This window comes from Callorhinus ursinus, unplaced genomic scaffold (genome assembly GCF_003265705.2).
Source record: "Callorhinus ursinus isolate GAN/ISIS: 27379988/994484 unplaced genomic scaffold, GSC_fseal_2.0 scaffold1, whole genome shotgun sequence".
Lineage (NCBI taxonomy): Eukaryota > Metazoa > Chordata > Mammalia > Carnivora > Otariidae > Callorhinus > Callorhinus ursinus.
Window position 1 is genome coordinate 114,920,564 of NW_027397063.1, and position 17,458 is coordinate 114,938,021.

Here is a 17,458-nt window from a genome sequence, read left to right on the forward strand (position 1 = left end):
GCTGGCCAGAAGAGACAAACACAAGCCAGACCCAGGAAGTTTGGAAGGCCGGGATCCATTAAAACTTAAGTACTAAACATCAACTTTATGGGTCTTCTTAATACATGAGTATCATCAAAGATAATTCCACTGGATTTTGATATTTTTATGTGGCCCTGTCTGCCTCAGGGTTATAACTTACAGGGTCAATCCACTTCTGTTCCCTTGAAACAGAAAAATTCCTCCTGAGACATTCGTGTTTACTAGTTTCTGTTTTCTATGTCTATGCAATCGAGAAGACAGTAATCCAACAAAACACTTTTTTTTTTAACCTTCTCTTAGTCTACATGATTTAGATGCGCTCTGCATTCCATTTAATGCCCCTGCCTTCAGGTTTACTATATGTCAACAGACCTCAGCCAATACTCTTATTTCTGATGTTCAAGTTGTCCCAGCTTTGCCGGTGGGAGTCCCTTCTAGGTTGGTTCTTGTGTCCCTTTGATTCCATTAATCCATTTAAACTCTCCTGCTTCCTGTGCTTTTCTTTCTTTCTTTTTTTTAACTTTAAGTGATTTATTTCTTAAGTTGCTGAAAATGATAGCATCCCGGAAACACGGGCTTATCCATGGTTATAAGTGCTGTTTTTGTTTTGGTGAATGTTAAAAAGCAAAAACCATTTATGTATGTATTTTAAGTATACACACAAAAACCCCCTAAATAAACAAAAAATCCAGAATGGTCCTTAGGCATATAGGAGTTAAACACAAATTCTGACTGAGTAACGACCATGAAGATTTCCCCCAACATTTAGAAAAGGTGTTCTCTAATGTGGGGGGATAATATACCATGGTCTCAAATGTTTTTTTTTCTGTTAAAGGAAGCAACTACAGAAAGCTTTTATTTGTTCAAAGTAACCAGTGCTATAGATGCAAAAAAACCCCAACAACTCCCCCAATTCTACTTCAAAACAAACATATCGAACTTGATTTTCATTAGAATGTTATTTCTTCACACTAATAAATCAAAAAACAAAGACCCGGATTTTATATATATATATATAAAATCATGCAAACAATTATTGAGCTTCTGGACAAGAATGCCAAGTTAGTCTCTCTTCATAAAAAGCAATTACAATCTGAGGACACTTCATATTTGCCTCTTTTGCCAGCACCAAGTCTGCCTCATCTGAATCTTTCCACTTCATGAGAAACATTAATTCTCCACTGCTGTCCGTGGCACCAATTATTCGTTCAGGATCAAGACCTCTGGCAAAGCCTCTTGGTTTATCAGCAGCATCTCTTTTCTTCTTTGATTTGCTATCATCAGATTCACTGTCAGATAAAGTTTTTCTTTTTGTACCATCTTTTTCTTTACCAGCTTTTTGAGAATTAAGAAATGCTTCAATTAACTCTGGACAATCTAAATTTTCTTCAGGTTCCCAAGTATTGTCAGCATCTGTAAATCCCTTCCACTTCAGGAAATACTCCACCTTCCCATTCACTACACGTTGGTCCAGTACTTTTTCCACCACAAATTCTTCAGGCTCTGCCTCTTCTACCACTTTACTCTTTCCATTTTGTTTCTTTCCCATTTTTTGCAATGTAGTTTTATTGGAGACCGTTTTTTATTGCAGACTTGAAGAGCTATTATTCACCGCCTCCAAGCTGCTCTGGGTCCCAGGTCTGCGGCGTCTCCGGCCCTGCGCGCCTCAAGCTCCAGCCACATCCGAGGAGGAGGGGGCTGGGGAGCTGCGCGCCGGGCAGCCGCTCCTCCTGCTTCCTGTTCTTGTTGTTTAGCTGTTCAGTTTCATCTTGAACTTTCGGAATCTGCCATTTCTCCCAAGTGCTTTCAGTGGGAAAAGAGAACTACAGGCCAGAATGAGCGTGCTGAGATGCGCTGTCGGATGACACGTCTCCCTGGCCACTTCAACAGACGAAGAGACAAAACAGAGGTTTTCAGTTTACTATTCTTGTTCTTTTAAAAGTATGAGTTCATATCGATGTTTCCAGTTCAGTTCTAACAATACAGTATTCCTACTCAAATCCTTGATTCTACAATGGTACTTCCTTTTCTTCTATGCCAAAAAAATCTAGAATCCTAACAAAATAAATACAATTGCCTATTTCATTTGTCTGAAAAGAAAGTAATTCTAAAATAGCTTTACAACATTAATGCAAACTATCTAATTACCTAACAAAGTTCAATTTTTCTAATACTTATTTTTTGTTTGTTTCTAGGTGCCAAATTTGCCAAAAAAAAAAAAAAAGTCGTTGCTCTAGAGTCACTTATAATCTCTCACTCACTTTTGTCTCTGTGAGTCCTTATCTGGCATAGAGTTTTGGTTCAACCATTTTCTTTCATTTTCAATCCGAGAGCCCTAGCATTACAAGAGCCGACCGACCAAAGCTCTTAGGAGTTGGAGACTGGCAGCCACTAGGAGAAAGAAGGCCCTCTCTGACACAAGATGATGGCGAGACCTCCAACAGTATGGTGGCCAAAATTCTGCATGATGGTTGCATTTCACCATTATCTGCCCATCTACCATGGCTTAACCCAGAGGTATAATATCAAGATTGGTACACATGAGTTCTGCCTCCTGTTAACTAGCCTATCCAATCTATGTTACTTTCATGTATTCAGTTGTTTTTTTTCTTTTTTTGTAAAATCCTGTTCTAATCTTCTAAGCTTTTTAATTTATCTTGCTCCTTTTATGAACCATAAATCCGCCCTTCTTTTATAATGTTCAACATTCCCTTCCCAGTCTAATATACCGTGTTATGTATTGTTACCTCAAGGTTGGCAGTGAAGAATAAAAATCAATTAGCAGTGTCTTAAGTCCAGTCAAAGCTTTTAATTTTCTCACAAACGGATCGAATTATTTATGATTATCCAAGAACAGTACCTATAAATGCTGTATATTAAGATTTTACCTGAAATTCCTTTTGACTCATGGGTCAAAATTCAGACTTTGCTTCATATACATTATTATTGCCCTTATTTTAATTATTGATCAACAGAGAGTAAAACTCCAAATTCTCTGAAGTCTCTGGAAAGTACAATTACCAATTACCTTCATTTTATACAAAATTCAAACTTGCCAAAGCCAAATAAGAATGTCATAAAATACAACCAGATATACTTCAATAAAGTTTCAATTAAAAATGCATAGCCAGGGAGGCCTGGGTGTCACAGTCAGTTAAGTGTCTGACTCTTGGTTTAGGCTCAGGTCACCATGTCAGTGTTGGGGGATCCAGCCCTGTGCCTGGCTCTGAGCTCAGCATGGGACTCAGCGCTTAGGACTCTCTCTCTCCCTCTGTCCCTATCCGCCCCCCCCACACACACTCTCTCTCTCTCTCTCAAATAAATAAATAAATCTTTAAAAAAAAATAAAAATACATTACCAGATATATCAAATTATATCACAACCTTTTAATGACTGAAAAAATGTTATCAGATTATTTCACCTTTAAACCATTCTCAGAAAGTTCAAGAAGAAAATTTTACAAATTCATACAATTTCCAGATTATGTGGATTCTCATAGAACTTTCATAAAAGCTATCAGTGTTTAGGAATCAAAGCACACTGCCTCATGGGACACAACTAGTTAATGTTAGAGGAGACATCCAAATTCTGCCCCAGAATCAAATAAGCCATGCCCTAAATTCCTGACTTTGCATTCTGTAGAAGCCGCATTTATGACTTCAAGTGAATCACAAAACTACATTCTTTGAATTTAAGGTAAAAAGATACATTATCTGGTTTCAATTATCAATATCGTTAATACCTTTTTAAAGTTTTAAATGGTGTCTAATTCAAAAACTCTGGGAATAAATGTTTTTGGGGGGATGTGATTTTTTTGGGGGGGGAATGTGATTTTTTTAAATGAGTCATTAGCCAAAGGAAAGAGTGGGCCCCACCTCGGGCACACACCCTGCTGATACCGTACACATCCCTAGCACCCGCATGGTTAGAACCACACCTCAGACCCAAGCTGCTGACTAGCAGTTCTTCAACTTGCGGCAAGGGAGGGAGGGAAGGAAGGAAGAAGGAAAGAAAAAAAATGAAGGGAAAGGAAGGAAGGAGATGAATCCTTTTTTCTGACAGTTTATCTCAGGAACTGAAACGGAACTGCTTACAGTTACACATATTTAAATTGCAGCATCTACGCGCTGCCATCTGCTAACTTAAAACTCTTCATTTAAAATAGAGTAATTCTTCACCCCATTGGCAATCCTCCATAATCTAGGCTTAATCTGAGGAGAAGGTGCCATTCCATTTTGATCTAGTTCCAATTGCAAGACTCAAACGTGAAGGTGAGAGAGTGGGGCGTTAACTTCCTGACACGAGCCTCACCCGCGAAGGCCCTTCGGCCTCACTAATGTAGGTGGGATGATATCCGAGGGCCCTAGTTCTGGGGTAGGATTTCCTAAGGCTAAAAACCTAAGATGGTGTCTGTAGGCTTCATCTTGCACCGAGGCAGTTTGGCAGAGACGTGACTCTGGCATGTCCAGGAAATGAGGAGCCATGGGGTCCCTTCATAGATGAGTGGTTTAAAATACAGGAGCAAAATGTAGCAGTTATTGAAGTTTGTACAGACACTCATTTTTCTAACAGTCGGGATTTTTTCAGTAGTTTTTAAAAATTTCCCCAAGGGGGTCCAGTGAGGGACCAGGGTCAAGTGCCTCCTTCACAGTAAGAGGGTTTGTGCTTTTGCTCTTGAGGCTTTTTGCAGGTACCCAAGAACGCTCCTGCTCAGTTTTCCCTCCAGGATCCTTAATGGGGTTTTACAACCTCTCCTGGGCTTGCAGCTTCTCACTGAGGGAGGCAGGAAGGGCTCTGTCTTCCTTTTGGGAGCCTCCTGCTCCCACATGTGCCTGCTCCCACGTCAGGCGGGATTGGGTTTTTCCAGGCTTTTTTGTTAGATGTTTGAGGACCTTGGGGTCCCTGGAACCCACAAGACAAAACTGTAATTTGGGGTCAGATCTTGTATGCCATTTTCAAATTTTACAGGGTAGGTGTCACCGTGGTTTGATATGACTACCCTCTCGTGAACCATGGCCTGAGGAAAACCCCAGGAAGTCAGTCTAGTCCAAGAATAGGCTAGAAATATGACACACAGAAAAAATAAAAATTCAGAAAACTTTTTTTTTTTAAGAGATAAGGAAGGATAGCCCAGAGGAAAGACGGACACAGAGTGAGGCCAAGGCAAGGGCCGAGTAGGGAGGGAAAGCCACGCGGGTAGAGTAAAGCCACTAACGATGTGCTGGAGACAGAGCCCGAGTGAGGATATGGCGGCCACTACATTCTGAATCCACTAATGACAGTGGAGGTTTGTTAGGGGCCAAGCCCATGGAAGTTCTGTAATTGAGTTCTCATTCTAGGAGATGTGTCTTGAGTTTTTCTTTCTCCATCCCTGAAACTTGGCTCCGTGGGAACAGAAGAAGGACTTTTTCCAAAATTCAACACAAGGTGGCGCCAGACACCCGCGGACTTAATGAGCTCCCCCTTCCAGGTGGGCTCCAGAAGCTTTGCGAAAGTTCCCTGAAGGGATCAATCAAGTCAGGCCAGATTCAAAGGAAACAGAGAGCTCTGCATCCACAGAGAATTAGCCTACGGATAAAATAGGGCACACAGAAAATAAGACATATATATACGTATATTATATATATATGATATAGATACTATACACACACACACATATATATATAGAAGATGGAGAGAAGTAGCACAGAGGCTAGACAGACAAACTGGACCTACGAAACCTCTGTAAAAGGAAAATAAAGGCACGTCCCCAGGGAATCCCTGGCAGGACAGGAGACGGGCAAGTGCAGAAGGCCTGGAAGTGAGGAGCAGCCAGTAAAGGGGCTGTTGCAGATGTCCCGTGGGGAGAGGGTCGCAGCTTGGGCCAGGGACTGGTGGCAGTGGAGAACAACGCCTTCTGACTGAGGTATTTACACTCACCAGTATTCACTGACGTGGTGAGTCAATAAACCCAACAGGACTGCGTCACAAGACTCAATTGAAAGGCATTCTGTCTGTCTTTTCTGAGAATTCACTGTACCAGCTCTGCTCTTTTTATGTGTTATTGTGGGCTCATGACATTTCAGATGTGCTGATGTCAGCCAATATTCTCATTTTGATGGTCACGCTGCCCCAACTTTGGCCGCTGGGGACCCTTTTAGCTTTCAAATGCCCCGGTTATTTCAAGCTTTGCTTCTGGCCCAGCAACATGTTAGGTGTTCTGAGATTGCCTCATAGTCTTCTGCCCCAGACCAGACATGGGATCAGACATTGTTCAAAGAAACCCTGGTTCCTTTTGGGAGAGAAATTAAAACCATAATGTAGGCATCAGGGTGCATTGTTATGGGGTAACATTGCTACTGGGCCATTTTGATGGGGGAAAAAAGCCAGAAAAGAAATATATTTTTAATTACATGTTTTACAAAGGCATGACTTCATACTGATATGCTCGAATCAGTTCTAACAACACACTGCTCCCACTCAAATCTGTGAGTCTACAGTTAGCCTTCCCTTTCACCAATCTTGAAATCTAGGTTCCTATCAAAATAAACATAATTATTTACTTGCTCTGACAACTTATGAGAATAGCTCCAAAAGCAAACAAAAATACACTATCAATAAAAATAGTACAAATACTAAATAAAGTTTTTGTTTTAGACTGCAGACTCCTAAAGATTTGTTGCCAAAGTACTCTGTTCTAGAGCCACTTGTAATCTCCCCACCCTGTGTGGCTATATAAGGAGGGAACTGAGAGATAGTTGTGGTCCACTCATTTCCATTCACTTTCACTTAGAGGAGGCTGCAACCTGCCCCCACCCCCCATTTTCTGCTCTACCTTTTCATGTTTCATAGGACTTGTACACTCCCAATATACCAGATAATTCACTTAAAAAAAGTAATTGCTATCATTATTTGGTTTTGTATTATTTTGCTGTTATTCTTTCCCCTTCCCCCAGTGGAAATGTAAGCTTCATGAAGCAGGGGGGTTTTGTTCAACTGGACTCTGAAAGCTGTTCCCTGAGGACAGGGCTGAGAGAGCTGGGCTTGATTCTGGGGGCAGGGGTTTTCTACGGGGTTGAGTGCAGAGATGCGCAGTCTTCCTGTTCTGTTGTAGTTATTAACTGTGCCCCTTTTCACTCCTTAAAGTGTCATAGTTTAAAGAGCCAGGTGATGGGGGTAAAAGGAGAGGAGGCCCGGGGAGTCAGGATATAAACACTCCAGGAGGGAATAACCAGCTACAGAGGAGGGAGCCCCTCTACTATGGGGAACTAGCTCAATCTCTGATGCATGGTTGGACCTCAGTAAATGCATGTTTAGGAACTGGGAAGACAACAGAATAATAGAGAGAAATTTTTATATACATATATATGCCAGCAGGAATGGATAAGCACTGGGGCAAATTGCGAGAGGCACTCAAGCAGAGGGAAATCAAGGGTGATTTCTGGGTTCTAGGCCTGGACAGGTGACAGAGGGATAGCAGTCCCAGGGTGGAGGGGCAAGGAAGTGGGACGGGGGAGAGTGATGACCAGTATAGTATAGCTTTTATTTTTGCACACTGAAAATATGTTCCCAGTTTAGGCTAAATATAAAATTAACACATTCTCTTCATGAAAAAGTCCAACTACACAGAAGCATACAAATGGTACAAAGGAAAAGATCTTCAGTACTACCATCCTTCTGGAGAGCCCACCCTCTGGCTACTTGAGACCCCACCAGGAAGAGAGGGGGTTGTAGGCCTCTATCTTATAGGAGAAACACCTGGTTGAAGTAGTTAGATTGTCCCCACCTCTGGGCTGGCTGGAAGGGGCCCAGGAAGTTGGTGTGGAGACAAACCAACTCAGAGGCTCCAAAGCTGGGGGCTAAGAAGGGAGGCACAGGCCTTGCCCATCAATCCCTTCACTTCTCAAGAAACTTCCCTCTTCATTCCTTCTCTAACCCTGACTCCTTTCCTCACCTGGTGGGGAGAGGGGAAGGAAGAGGCTTCCAAAGGTGGGTCCTGGAAGATCATGCTGGAAGGGGCTGAGGACACCCTGAGTGAGCTGTCTTAAGGAGGAGAGGTACCCAAAGGGATTTCCAGTGGAGCACCCTGACCAGGTGAGGCTTTGGCCAGCTGTACCGGTCAGGGTTCTCACGAGGCCAGAAGCTGCCTGCCACTCTTTCCCTGCCCCATCTCCTACATCCCCTTCCTGGGGTCACCCCCACAACTCCTGACCAATGGTGGCCTTCAGGAGCCTCTCAGTTTGATGATGTAACTAGAACACCAAAGACCACTTTTTTGGAAGAAACCAAAAAGATTACCCAAGGTGACCTCTTTTTCTTTTTAATGCTATACTTTAACAACTCTACAGGTGAAAGGAACACAGCAAACGCCACATTTATTATCAACATCCTTCTGCATTCTCCTCTCCTCAAACACACACATTCTACCTGCTGCCTTCAGTGTGCATATGTTATTTACCTTTTACAATATCTCATGTATGCACAGCACGTCCCATTTTCCATGGGCCTGTGGCCTCCTTCTAGGTCATGTATTGTAGAGCTGGCTGAGCCATTAGCCCCCGCACAGGCATTTGGCTTGAAGTGAAGTCAACACCGTTGTACCCATCCTTCCTTTCCTCATCAAGGTTTCCTCTAGGAAAGTGGGCTCTCCAAGCCAACTGGTGTAAAGAGTTTTTATCATTCTTGTTACAATTTATATCCTGCTCTGCAGAAAAGTTGAACCAATCACAGTGTACAGTGCTGCCAGTTTCCCAAAGCTCTGCAAGGGCCAGATATGTATAGTGGTTTCACAGTTGTATGGTTAATTCCCCCATTGTAGAGATGAGAAAACTGAGGACTAGAGAAACCAAGCTACTTTCTCCAGGGTCACTCAGTCAGTGAAGGGCAGACAGACCTAGTTCTAGAGGTCACATCTCCTGACCCCCACTCAGTGCTCTGTCTGCCAAACCAGTCTGCCTCTGACAGTTGCCTCTAGACGTGGACACAGCAGGCTCTTCTTGCTTTTCTTGTCCTTTGTCGGTGGCGGAAAACAGCTACAGGGCCTTTCCCCTCATGGCTCCTGTGCCGTGCCGATCAGATTCTCAATTTCAACAGAGACCTTCCCCAGCCTGCTAGAGCCAGGCCCTGAAGGGTTCCTCAGAAGACAGCACAGCTGTGGCACAGGCTTCCACCTCTTCCTTTCTGCAGCTGATTAACTTCTGGGGTGAATTGGTTATTTTCTGGGGAAAAAAAAAATTTTCATCACTATTCATTAGAGGAATGGTAGCAGTGGTAGAGTAGTAGTCACAATTACAGAGAATGACACAGAAATCCCAGCTACTTGGTTAACTTTCAAGCAGCAAAAAACCCCAAAGACAGTTCTAATCCCTGGTTCAGGGGCTTCCAACACTGACTTTGATCATCCCCCAGTTCAGTGACCAGCAGATCTCTTGGGGCCCTCCTATGTCAGTGCTCCTCTCTCTGGGACGCTGCCCCACAAAAACCCAGAAGGTAATTCTGGTCAAAAAAAATCTAACCTTCTTCCAGCAGAGAACTCTGAAAATAATGACCTGGGGTGAGATGCTCAATGTACAGCACATGGCAGTGTGCCCAGTCCAGAGATGGGACTCCATAAACAGGAGTCCCTTCCCACTCATATTCATGTTCCTACCATCTTCTCTCAGCAACCCCAATAAAAGGCAGGTGTCAACATTTCAGAGAGACTCTCCCCACTGTTGCTAGCCTGCTCACCCCCACCAAATTCACCCCCATTAGGTTTTTCTACAGTTCTTTCCCATGGCCCTTCCCGTCACCACTCCAAAGAGGGGCGCATGGACACAGTAAATAGCCACAAAGGGTTCCTCAACCTCTGTCCTGGGAAACACTAGCTTCATGGAGCCAGGGGCCCTTGATCTTTGTTTGTAAAGAGGTGGCTGTGGAGCTCAGGCCTAGCGTTCATGAGCAAATAACAGGGAAGGACCACGTACACACAGGGTTCACTGAGGGGGAGTGTTAGTGTGGAGCCCATAACTCACTGCTGCTGGTCCAGTCAGATCCTTAGGATACCAGCCACCTAAATCTGCAGTCATTATATTTGATTATTTTTTTTTAACTTTAGAGAAGTACTGTCCAATGGAAACATAATTTGAGCGATATAAACAATTTAAAATTCTCCAGTAGCATGTTTTAAAAAGTAAAAAGAAACAGGTGAAATTAATTTTAATAATGCATTTTATTATTAAAATATCATTTTAACTTATGATCTATATAAAAACATTAATGCTTTTTTTGAAATCCATGTGTACTTTACAGTACATCTCGATTTGGACCAGCTACATTTCAAGTGCTTAAGAGTCACATATGGATAGTGGCTACCATATTGGACAGCATAGTTCTAGAACATGAAAGTGAGACACATAATCTCGGAAGTTCAGAAGATGTAAAACTGTTGTCCCATAGGTTAGAATAAACTTTCAAGCAAGGTTCAGTTGATTTTTTTATTTGAATTACTTTTCAACATTTAAAAAAATCAGGAGATCTCTCATAAATATTTGGATTTCTGGCTTCTCATTTAAAACTTGGAGATCTGGTAGGGCGCCTGGGTGGCTCAGTCACTTGGGCATCTGACTCTTGATTTCGGCTCAGGTCATGATCTCGGGGTTGTGAGATCAAACCCTGCGTCAGGCTCTGCACTCAGTGGGGAGTCTGTTTGGGATTCTCTCTCCCTCTGCCCCTCCCCAACACACACACACACACACACTCTCTCTCTCTCTCTTTTTCTCTATAAAATAAATAAATAAATCTTAAAAAAAAAAAACAACTTTGGAGATCTGGTAGCATTGGTTCACATTTCTTATTAGCAACAACATGCTAGAGCTGAAAAACAGCTGCCTTCTTCAGCTGAAACACGTTTGCCATGGTCCCTACCATCTCCCCCTATCCAATTATGTTCACTGCGGTGCACACTTTGTGTGTGTGTGTGTGTGTGTGTGTACCTCTCTGGGCCCCAGAGGCATCAGAGCTCACAAACTCTACTTTCTATGAAGTACACAAAGCCAAACTTGGGATGACCCACTGAAGAATGACTAACTTGGAGCTATCTTTATGCTTGCTACCTACATTATAGTGGAATGTGACATCAAAAAGAGAAAGAATAAAGTGAGCCACAGCAAGGAAAGGGAGACCCTTTAGTACCAAAGCCTGCATCCCCATAAAGAAATTATGGATGAAAGACAATGAAAAGAAATAATACTTTAAAATAGGGACTATACACTGAGCATTCTTGATGTAATTTTCTTTGCATATATATTTTTGCTTTAGACTATTACTTGGTAATATAAATTTGAATGGAAAGAAAATCTTAATGGTGTATTTCAGAGTGTAACCATCACCAACCGTGAAATTATAGATGTAGACATCAAATGTTTAATCCAAACAGATAAATTAAACACTTACAAACTCAAGAGGGATTTTTGAAGAATTGTCAAGGATTTCCACTTGGTAATTTCCCGTGGTTTAATTGGAAAGATGCATGGGTTTTGCAAGGATGGCTGGAAGTTACTTTTTAATATTTTGGAGGATTATCTATAACTAAGGTAAATGTTGCAGTGCAGCTAGGCTATGCTAAAGTCAAGGCTGAGGCAGAGCAGGGGGTAGTGGTGACCTACAACTCCACAATCTGTTTGGGATTTAATGGATGCTAGTGATCAATTTCTCATACAGCATTGTGGGAAATACATATACTCAGAGAAATTGTCCACTTAAAAAATTGAGGGAGAAACAATAAAAATTAAAAACCTTATGGAAAGAAATGCACATAGACCAGACACTAGAACAATGTAGGGAGGATGGTAAGGAGAACAGAGAAGCAAAAGGTAGTCAAGGGTAGTGGTATCTGTCTCCAATGGATGAAAGTGGCCACACACTATTATAGAATATCCCTGTTTCTGGTCTCCTCTAAAATTCTTAGGTTTTCTCCAAAAGCTATGTTTAGGGTGTGGCTCATAATGTATTCGGATCCCTAGGAGCTCTAGCCATTTAAGGGCTCTTCTTGTGCACCTGAAATTCTATAAGCAACTGACCCTTTACATGGTTCTCTCCCTGGCCCTTTGCTCTGTCACTCACTACGGGTCCTGGAAGGATTCTAGTGCCCCTAATCCTGAGGTAGGGAGGAACCTCTACTGAGCTGCTGAATGTAGACCCAGAAGAAGAAAAATGAGAGAGGGTGTTAGGAATGGAATACCCTGTGAATAGAGGGTAAGCATGAGGAACAGAGTTGAGAGGAAAACCATAAAAATGTGACTAATTGATGGAGTTCAGCTGAGGAAGGCTGAATTTTTTTTGCCACATGTGGAAAAGAAGAGCTGTGACCACCTCAGCCAGGATGCTCCCTTACCATTATCATTTGGTTGGTCCAGGACCTCTTCTTTGACTCCAGGGTACTGCTTCTACTTACAGTGGAGGAGCCCCAATCAGACCAATCCTCCTACAGATAATAACTTTAAAAACTGACCAAGGGGTGCCTGGGTGGCTCAGTTGGTTAAGCGTCTGCCTTCGGCTCAACCATAATCCCAGGGTCCTGGAATCGAGCCCCGCACTGGGCTCCTTGCTCAGTGGGGAGCCTGCTTCTCCCCATCCTCCAGCTTGTGCTCTCTCTCGCTCTCTCCATCTCTCTCAAATAAATAAAGAAAATATTTTTTTAAGATTTTATTTATTTATTTGACAGAGAGAGACACAGCGAGAGAGGGCACACAAGCAGGGGGAGTGGGAGAGGGAGAAGCAGGCTTCCCGCCGAGCAGGGAGCCCGACGTGGGACTCGATCCCAGGACCCTGGGATCATGACCCGAGCCGAAGGCAGACACTTAAAGACTGAGCCACCCAGGCGCCCCTTTTTAAAAAATTTTTAAGACCAACATATGCTGCTACAAGAGACATACTTTAAATATGAGGACACAGATACGTGTAGAGTAAAAATGTGGAAAGAAGATATGCCACACAAACAGTAAACAGTGGAGAGCAATATTGATAACAGGCTAAGGAATCTTGCCAGAGATAAAGAGGAACACTTCATGATGACAAAAGACTCAATTACTGAAGAAGACATGTCAACAGTGTATGCAACCAAAACAGAGTGTCAAAATACATGAAGGAAAAGTTGACAAACATAGAAACAGACACATCCACACTCCTAGTTGGAGATTTTGTTGTCTCCCTCTCAATGACCAATAGAACTATACCAAAATATCTGAATGGCATTATCAAACACTTTGACCCAACTGATATTTATAAAACACTACTCCAACAAGTGCAGAATACACATCCTTTAATGGTCCTGGCAACTTTGAGCCCTGGGGTTCTTGCTGAAGGGGAAAAGGCCCGCCCTGCCCCCCTGTGTTCGCCAGACCATGGTGCCTTCATGGTTAGCAGTGAACCATTTAATCATTCAGAGTGGCTGGCAGGGCGCTGATGAAACGCACATTGGTAAGCAATTATGGAAGAGAAAAAAATGAAATGAGTCAATGTATGTAAAGCCTTAGAACAATGCCTGGTGCTTAACTCTGTCCTAGTGTCGGCTAAAGTTAGGACTATGTAGAAGCGCTGGAAAGAAACAGAGAGAGATGATGTTAGGATAACAAGGTGAAGGGGTGTCCTGGAGAATGGGTCACAGGGAGGATTACTCCCCCGTGCTGGGAGAACATGGCACTCACTCTCAGGGCCATGAAGATATCACAAGAGTGACTCCAGAGTGACTCCAGGCTGATTAGGAACTACAGGCAGTTCTGAGTCTAGTTGCCTCTAAGAAGCCGACTGCTACCTCCCTCTTCCCAGGAGAGAACGGTGAGAAATCCCTGAGGTGACAGGGATGGGTTTGTTTTTGTTTATTTTTGCTCAGTTTCGTTTTGTGCTGCTTTATGTACTGAGATCTGGGGGTGGGTGGAGGGCACAGGAGGTAGGAAAATGGAACAAAGGGAGCTGCTGGAGGCCTGCTTTTGCTTTTCTCCACCCTGGGGTGGGCAAAGGACCTACCTGCACTGGAGACTGAAACCTGTGGCCCAGTGTTCACAGTGCATGCTTCACACAATGCGCTTTGCCCTGGGAACCAATGAGGCTCTTGGCGTTTGAATTGAATATGTTGGGTTGGAACATACTACTAGATGTAGCTGCTGTTTTAATTATGGCAAGGGACCAAGAATCCTTGCAGACCAGTCTAGAAGAGTAAGGCTGCGCGTGACTCTTGAAATGCCGAGCGTCCTGGTTGGTGTAACACACCTGCTCTCTTGGCTGGGCCAGGTCCTAAGGGCAAGCATCAGTGGCCTGACGGGAGCCTGAGGAAAGTCACCACTCGCTGGAGAAGGGGGTTCTCTCCCAGCCCCACTGATTAGAAGTGAATTTCTATAAATCCTCTTCTCTTTTCTTTGTGCAAATGTTCGTACAGCCATAGACTAAGGTTCAAACTGCATCTGGTCAGCATCATGCCAAAAGGAAAAAAGAATACCATTACCAAGGTGTCAGGGAGCACCACCACGGGGCAACAGGAGTTCCGGAGCAGCTGCCCCATTTTCCAGATGGAAAGGGGCACAACCACAAGGATCAGCATGAAGCCAACAAACGCAAACAGGGCCAGCGCCAGGGGGAGGGTCTCTCCTAGAGATGAAAAGATAAGGGCAATCTTAGGAGACAACAGTGAAGATGAACTCACCAGTCCTGGCCTCTCTCACTTTCCTGGAGTTGGCTCTGCATGTCGGCCAAGATGGCAGATGCCGACATCCTGAGATTTGATATATGCCTTAGTGACTAAAATTACCACCATTAAAGCCATTTTTTTTTTTAGAATTCAGAGGAAGGCGTTGTTTCCAGAAAGCCCCAGGGGAGACTGAACTCTTGTTCTTGGGAAGGGAAAGGGAGTTAAGCCACTAGCTGTGTTAGCACGTACCTCGGCGCAGCTGCCAGGAGGAAGGCAGAGTGCCAGGACCCCCGGCAGGATGAGGGGGAGGGGCCGGAAGAGAACAGCACCGAAGGGAGCTGGATGGTAAGTGAAAACAAAATGTGTTTCACAATTTGCTCTTGGCATTGACTCACATTGTGGAGGAAAATCCTGACTTCAGAGAACAGTCACGGGGTAACTGCGATCTATCGAGCCCCTGCTAATTGTTATGTGACTTACCCCGGGTCACACGAGTAGCTCTGGCTCCAAAGCCCAGGGTCATTCTACTAAGTAAATGTATCGGAAAGTGCCAAGTGTGAGCATCTGGAGATGCAGAAGGGGTGATCGATTACGTCCCCATCTTTCTGTTCTATGTAATGTGGAGCAACTCCTGCAGCCCCTCTAGGTCAGACTACTCACCCACCACGTGAAGGGCGCATGGCCAAGGAGGCCGCAGAGAAGATGGTGGTATCACATAGGTGGCCGGGGGGCACTGTACTTTCTCTCATTGCTTTTGGAAAATACTTCGGCAGTACACGTCAAGAGATAAACAAACGTTCATACCCTTTCATTTACTCCTCTGAGTGGATTCCAAAAAATAATTTCAAGGAAGGAAACAATTATATGCCTAAAGCAGTTCCTAGCAAAATCTGGATTAGGGCAACAGCCTCACAACCAGTCTCTGTCCACCCACAGTGGCATACCTCCACCTCCAGGTATGCTCTGGTGTGTTTTGTTCATAGCACATACCACCAAGTGAAACTATCTCATTTGTTTACTTGTTTGTAGCCTGTCTCCCCAGCTAGAGGATAAGCTCCTATGAGGGCAAGGACTTTGGTGCTACATCCCAGTGACTAGGCCAGCATTTGGCACACAGTCAATGCTCAATAAGTGGTCACTGAATGAGTGAATCAATCAATCAATGAACATCATCATCATGACCTAAAACATAGAAATGATCTAAATACCCCCAAATAGGAGATGATTTAATATATTATAAGACATCAGCATGGTAGCTCAGGAAGTCGGCTATTAAAATGGGAATTGGGATATAAACCAATTTGTTCACCACGGCATGATATAGTGGCAAGACTGGAAAGCACAGAATATATCTATTAGTGGGAGGATGGTTACATTTATTTTGGCACATCGATAAATTCACTTATTATGCATCTTCTTTAAAAAATGAGGTAGATCCACAGGTACTGATATGAAAAGATGATCCCAATATACTTCTAAGTGAAAACAAGTAAGGTGCAGAATGGTAAGCACAGTACAGTCCCATTTGTGCCTGTGAGCATTGGTATCACACAATGATGGGAAGATTAAATGTCAAACCTGCCAGAGGAAACCTCCTGCGTGGTGTGGGGGAGAATGGAGAACATGTACCTCTCACTTTACATACTTCTGTGTTGTTTGAATTATTTTTTTAAGATTTTATTTATGTATTTATGTATTTATTTATTTATTTGATAGAGAGAGAGCACAAGCAGGGGGAGCGGCAGGCAGAGGTAGAGGGAGAAACAGGCTCCCCACTGCACCCCTGTGTTGTTTGAATTCACTAACAAACTTGACCTAAATGATTTTTAAAAGTAGCATAAAATAGTAATCAGAAAATCCATGTGGAAATATGATGGATGTGATATTTGTGAAAAAGCAAGCACAGAGTGTGTGTCTATACAGGGATGGTGATGGAACAACCTTGCAGAGCAGTCTGGGAACAGCAGTCCCAATTCAAATGTGCACGCCTCTGACCAAGCAGCTCTACTTCCAGGAATTTATCCTTCAAATATATACACACCAGCCAAATGATCCATGTACAAGGTAATTAATTAAAGCATTGGCTGTAAGAGCAAAATATTGGCAAAAAACAAAACACCCATCAATGAAAGACTAGTTAAATTTGTTATCCATCCATACAACTATATACTGTGAGGTTGTAAGGAAGGATGAGAAAGTTCTTTATCAATATGGAAAAATCTATGATATATAAAGCAAAAAGGACAAGATCCAGAACAATGCATAGAATATGGTACCATTTGTGCTAAAAAGAAGGGAAATATATATATATTCTCATTTACTTGTTATGCATTTAAAAATCTTTAGAAGGATGGGCACCTGGGTGTCTCAGTCAGTTAAGCATCTGCCTTCAGCTCAGGTCATGATCCCAGGGTCCTGGGATTGAGCCCCGCATCAAATCCCACATCGGGCTCCCAGGGAGTCTGCTTCTCCCACTCCCTCTGCAGCAACCCCTGCTTGTGCTCTCTTGTTCTCTCTCAAATAAATAAATAAAATCTTTAAAAAAATAAAAATAAAAATTTTTAGAAGGATATACAAGCAGCTAATACCTATGGGGGAGGGGCTGGAATTGCAAGGATTGGGGAAGAATAGAAAGGAGTTTCCACATGTATTTTGTATTTTTTGAATCATATGAAAGTACCAAATTTTTTAAATAATAATTTTTTAAAGATGAAAAAGCTATACACAAAAATGTGTGGTATTTGAGCAGCAAAATCATGGGATGTGGGGTTTTGTTTTGTTTCTTTTCAAAGGAA

At 43.0% G+C, this 17,458-nt stretch overlaps 1 protein-coding gene and 1 pseudogene across 3 annotated transcripts in view; both read right to left on the reverse strand.

Moving 5' to 3' along the window:
• Window positions 1–1,054: 1,054 nt before the first annotated feature.
• LOC112822700 (chromobox protein homolog 3 pseudogene) lies at window positions 1,055–1,734 on the reverse strand (annotated as a pseudogene).
• Window positions 1,735–8,659: 6,925 nt separating this feature from the next.
• Window positions 8,660–17,458, reverse strand: part of IL20RB (interleukin 20 receptor subunit beta) — a 50,185-nt gene continuing 41,386 nt past the window's right edge. For all 3 annotated transcript variants that reach the window (XM_073899589.1, XM_073899586.1, XM_025881796.2), the window contains 2 exons: window positions 14,481–14,623; window positions 8,660–9,219 (listed from right to left, as the gene is read on the reverse strand). In XM_073899589.1, the coding sequence (XP_073755690.1) occupies window positions 9,112–9,219; window positions 14,481–14,623 (251 nt within the window). In that variant the 3' untranslated portion in view covers window positions 8,660–9,111. The remainder of the gene's footprint in view (window positions 9,220–14,480; window positions 14,624–17,458) is intronic.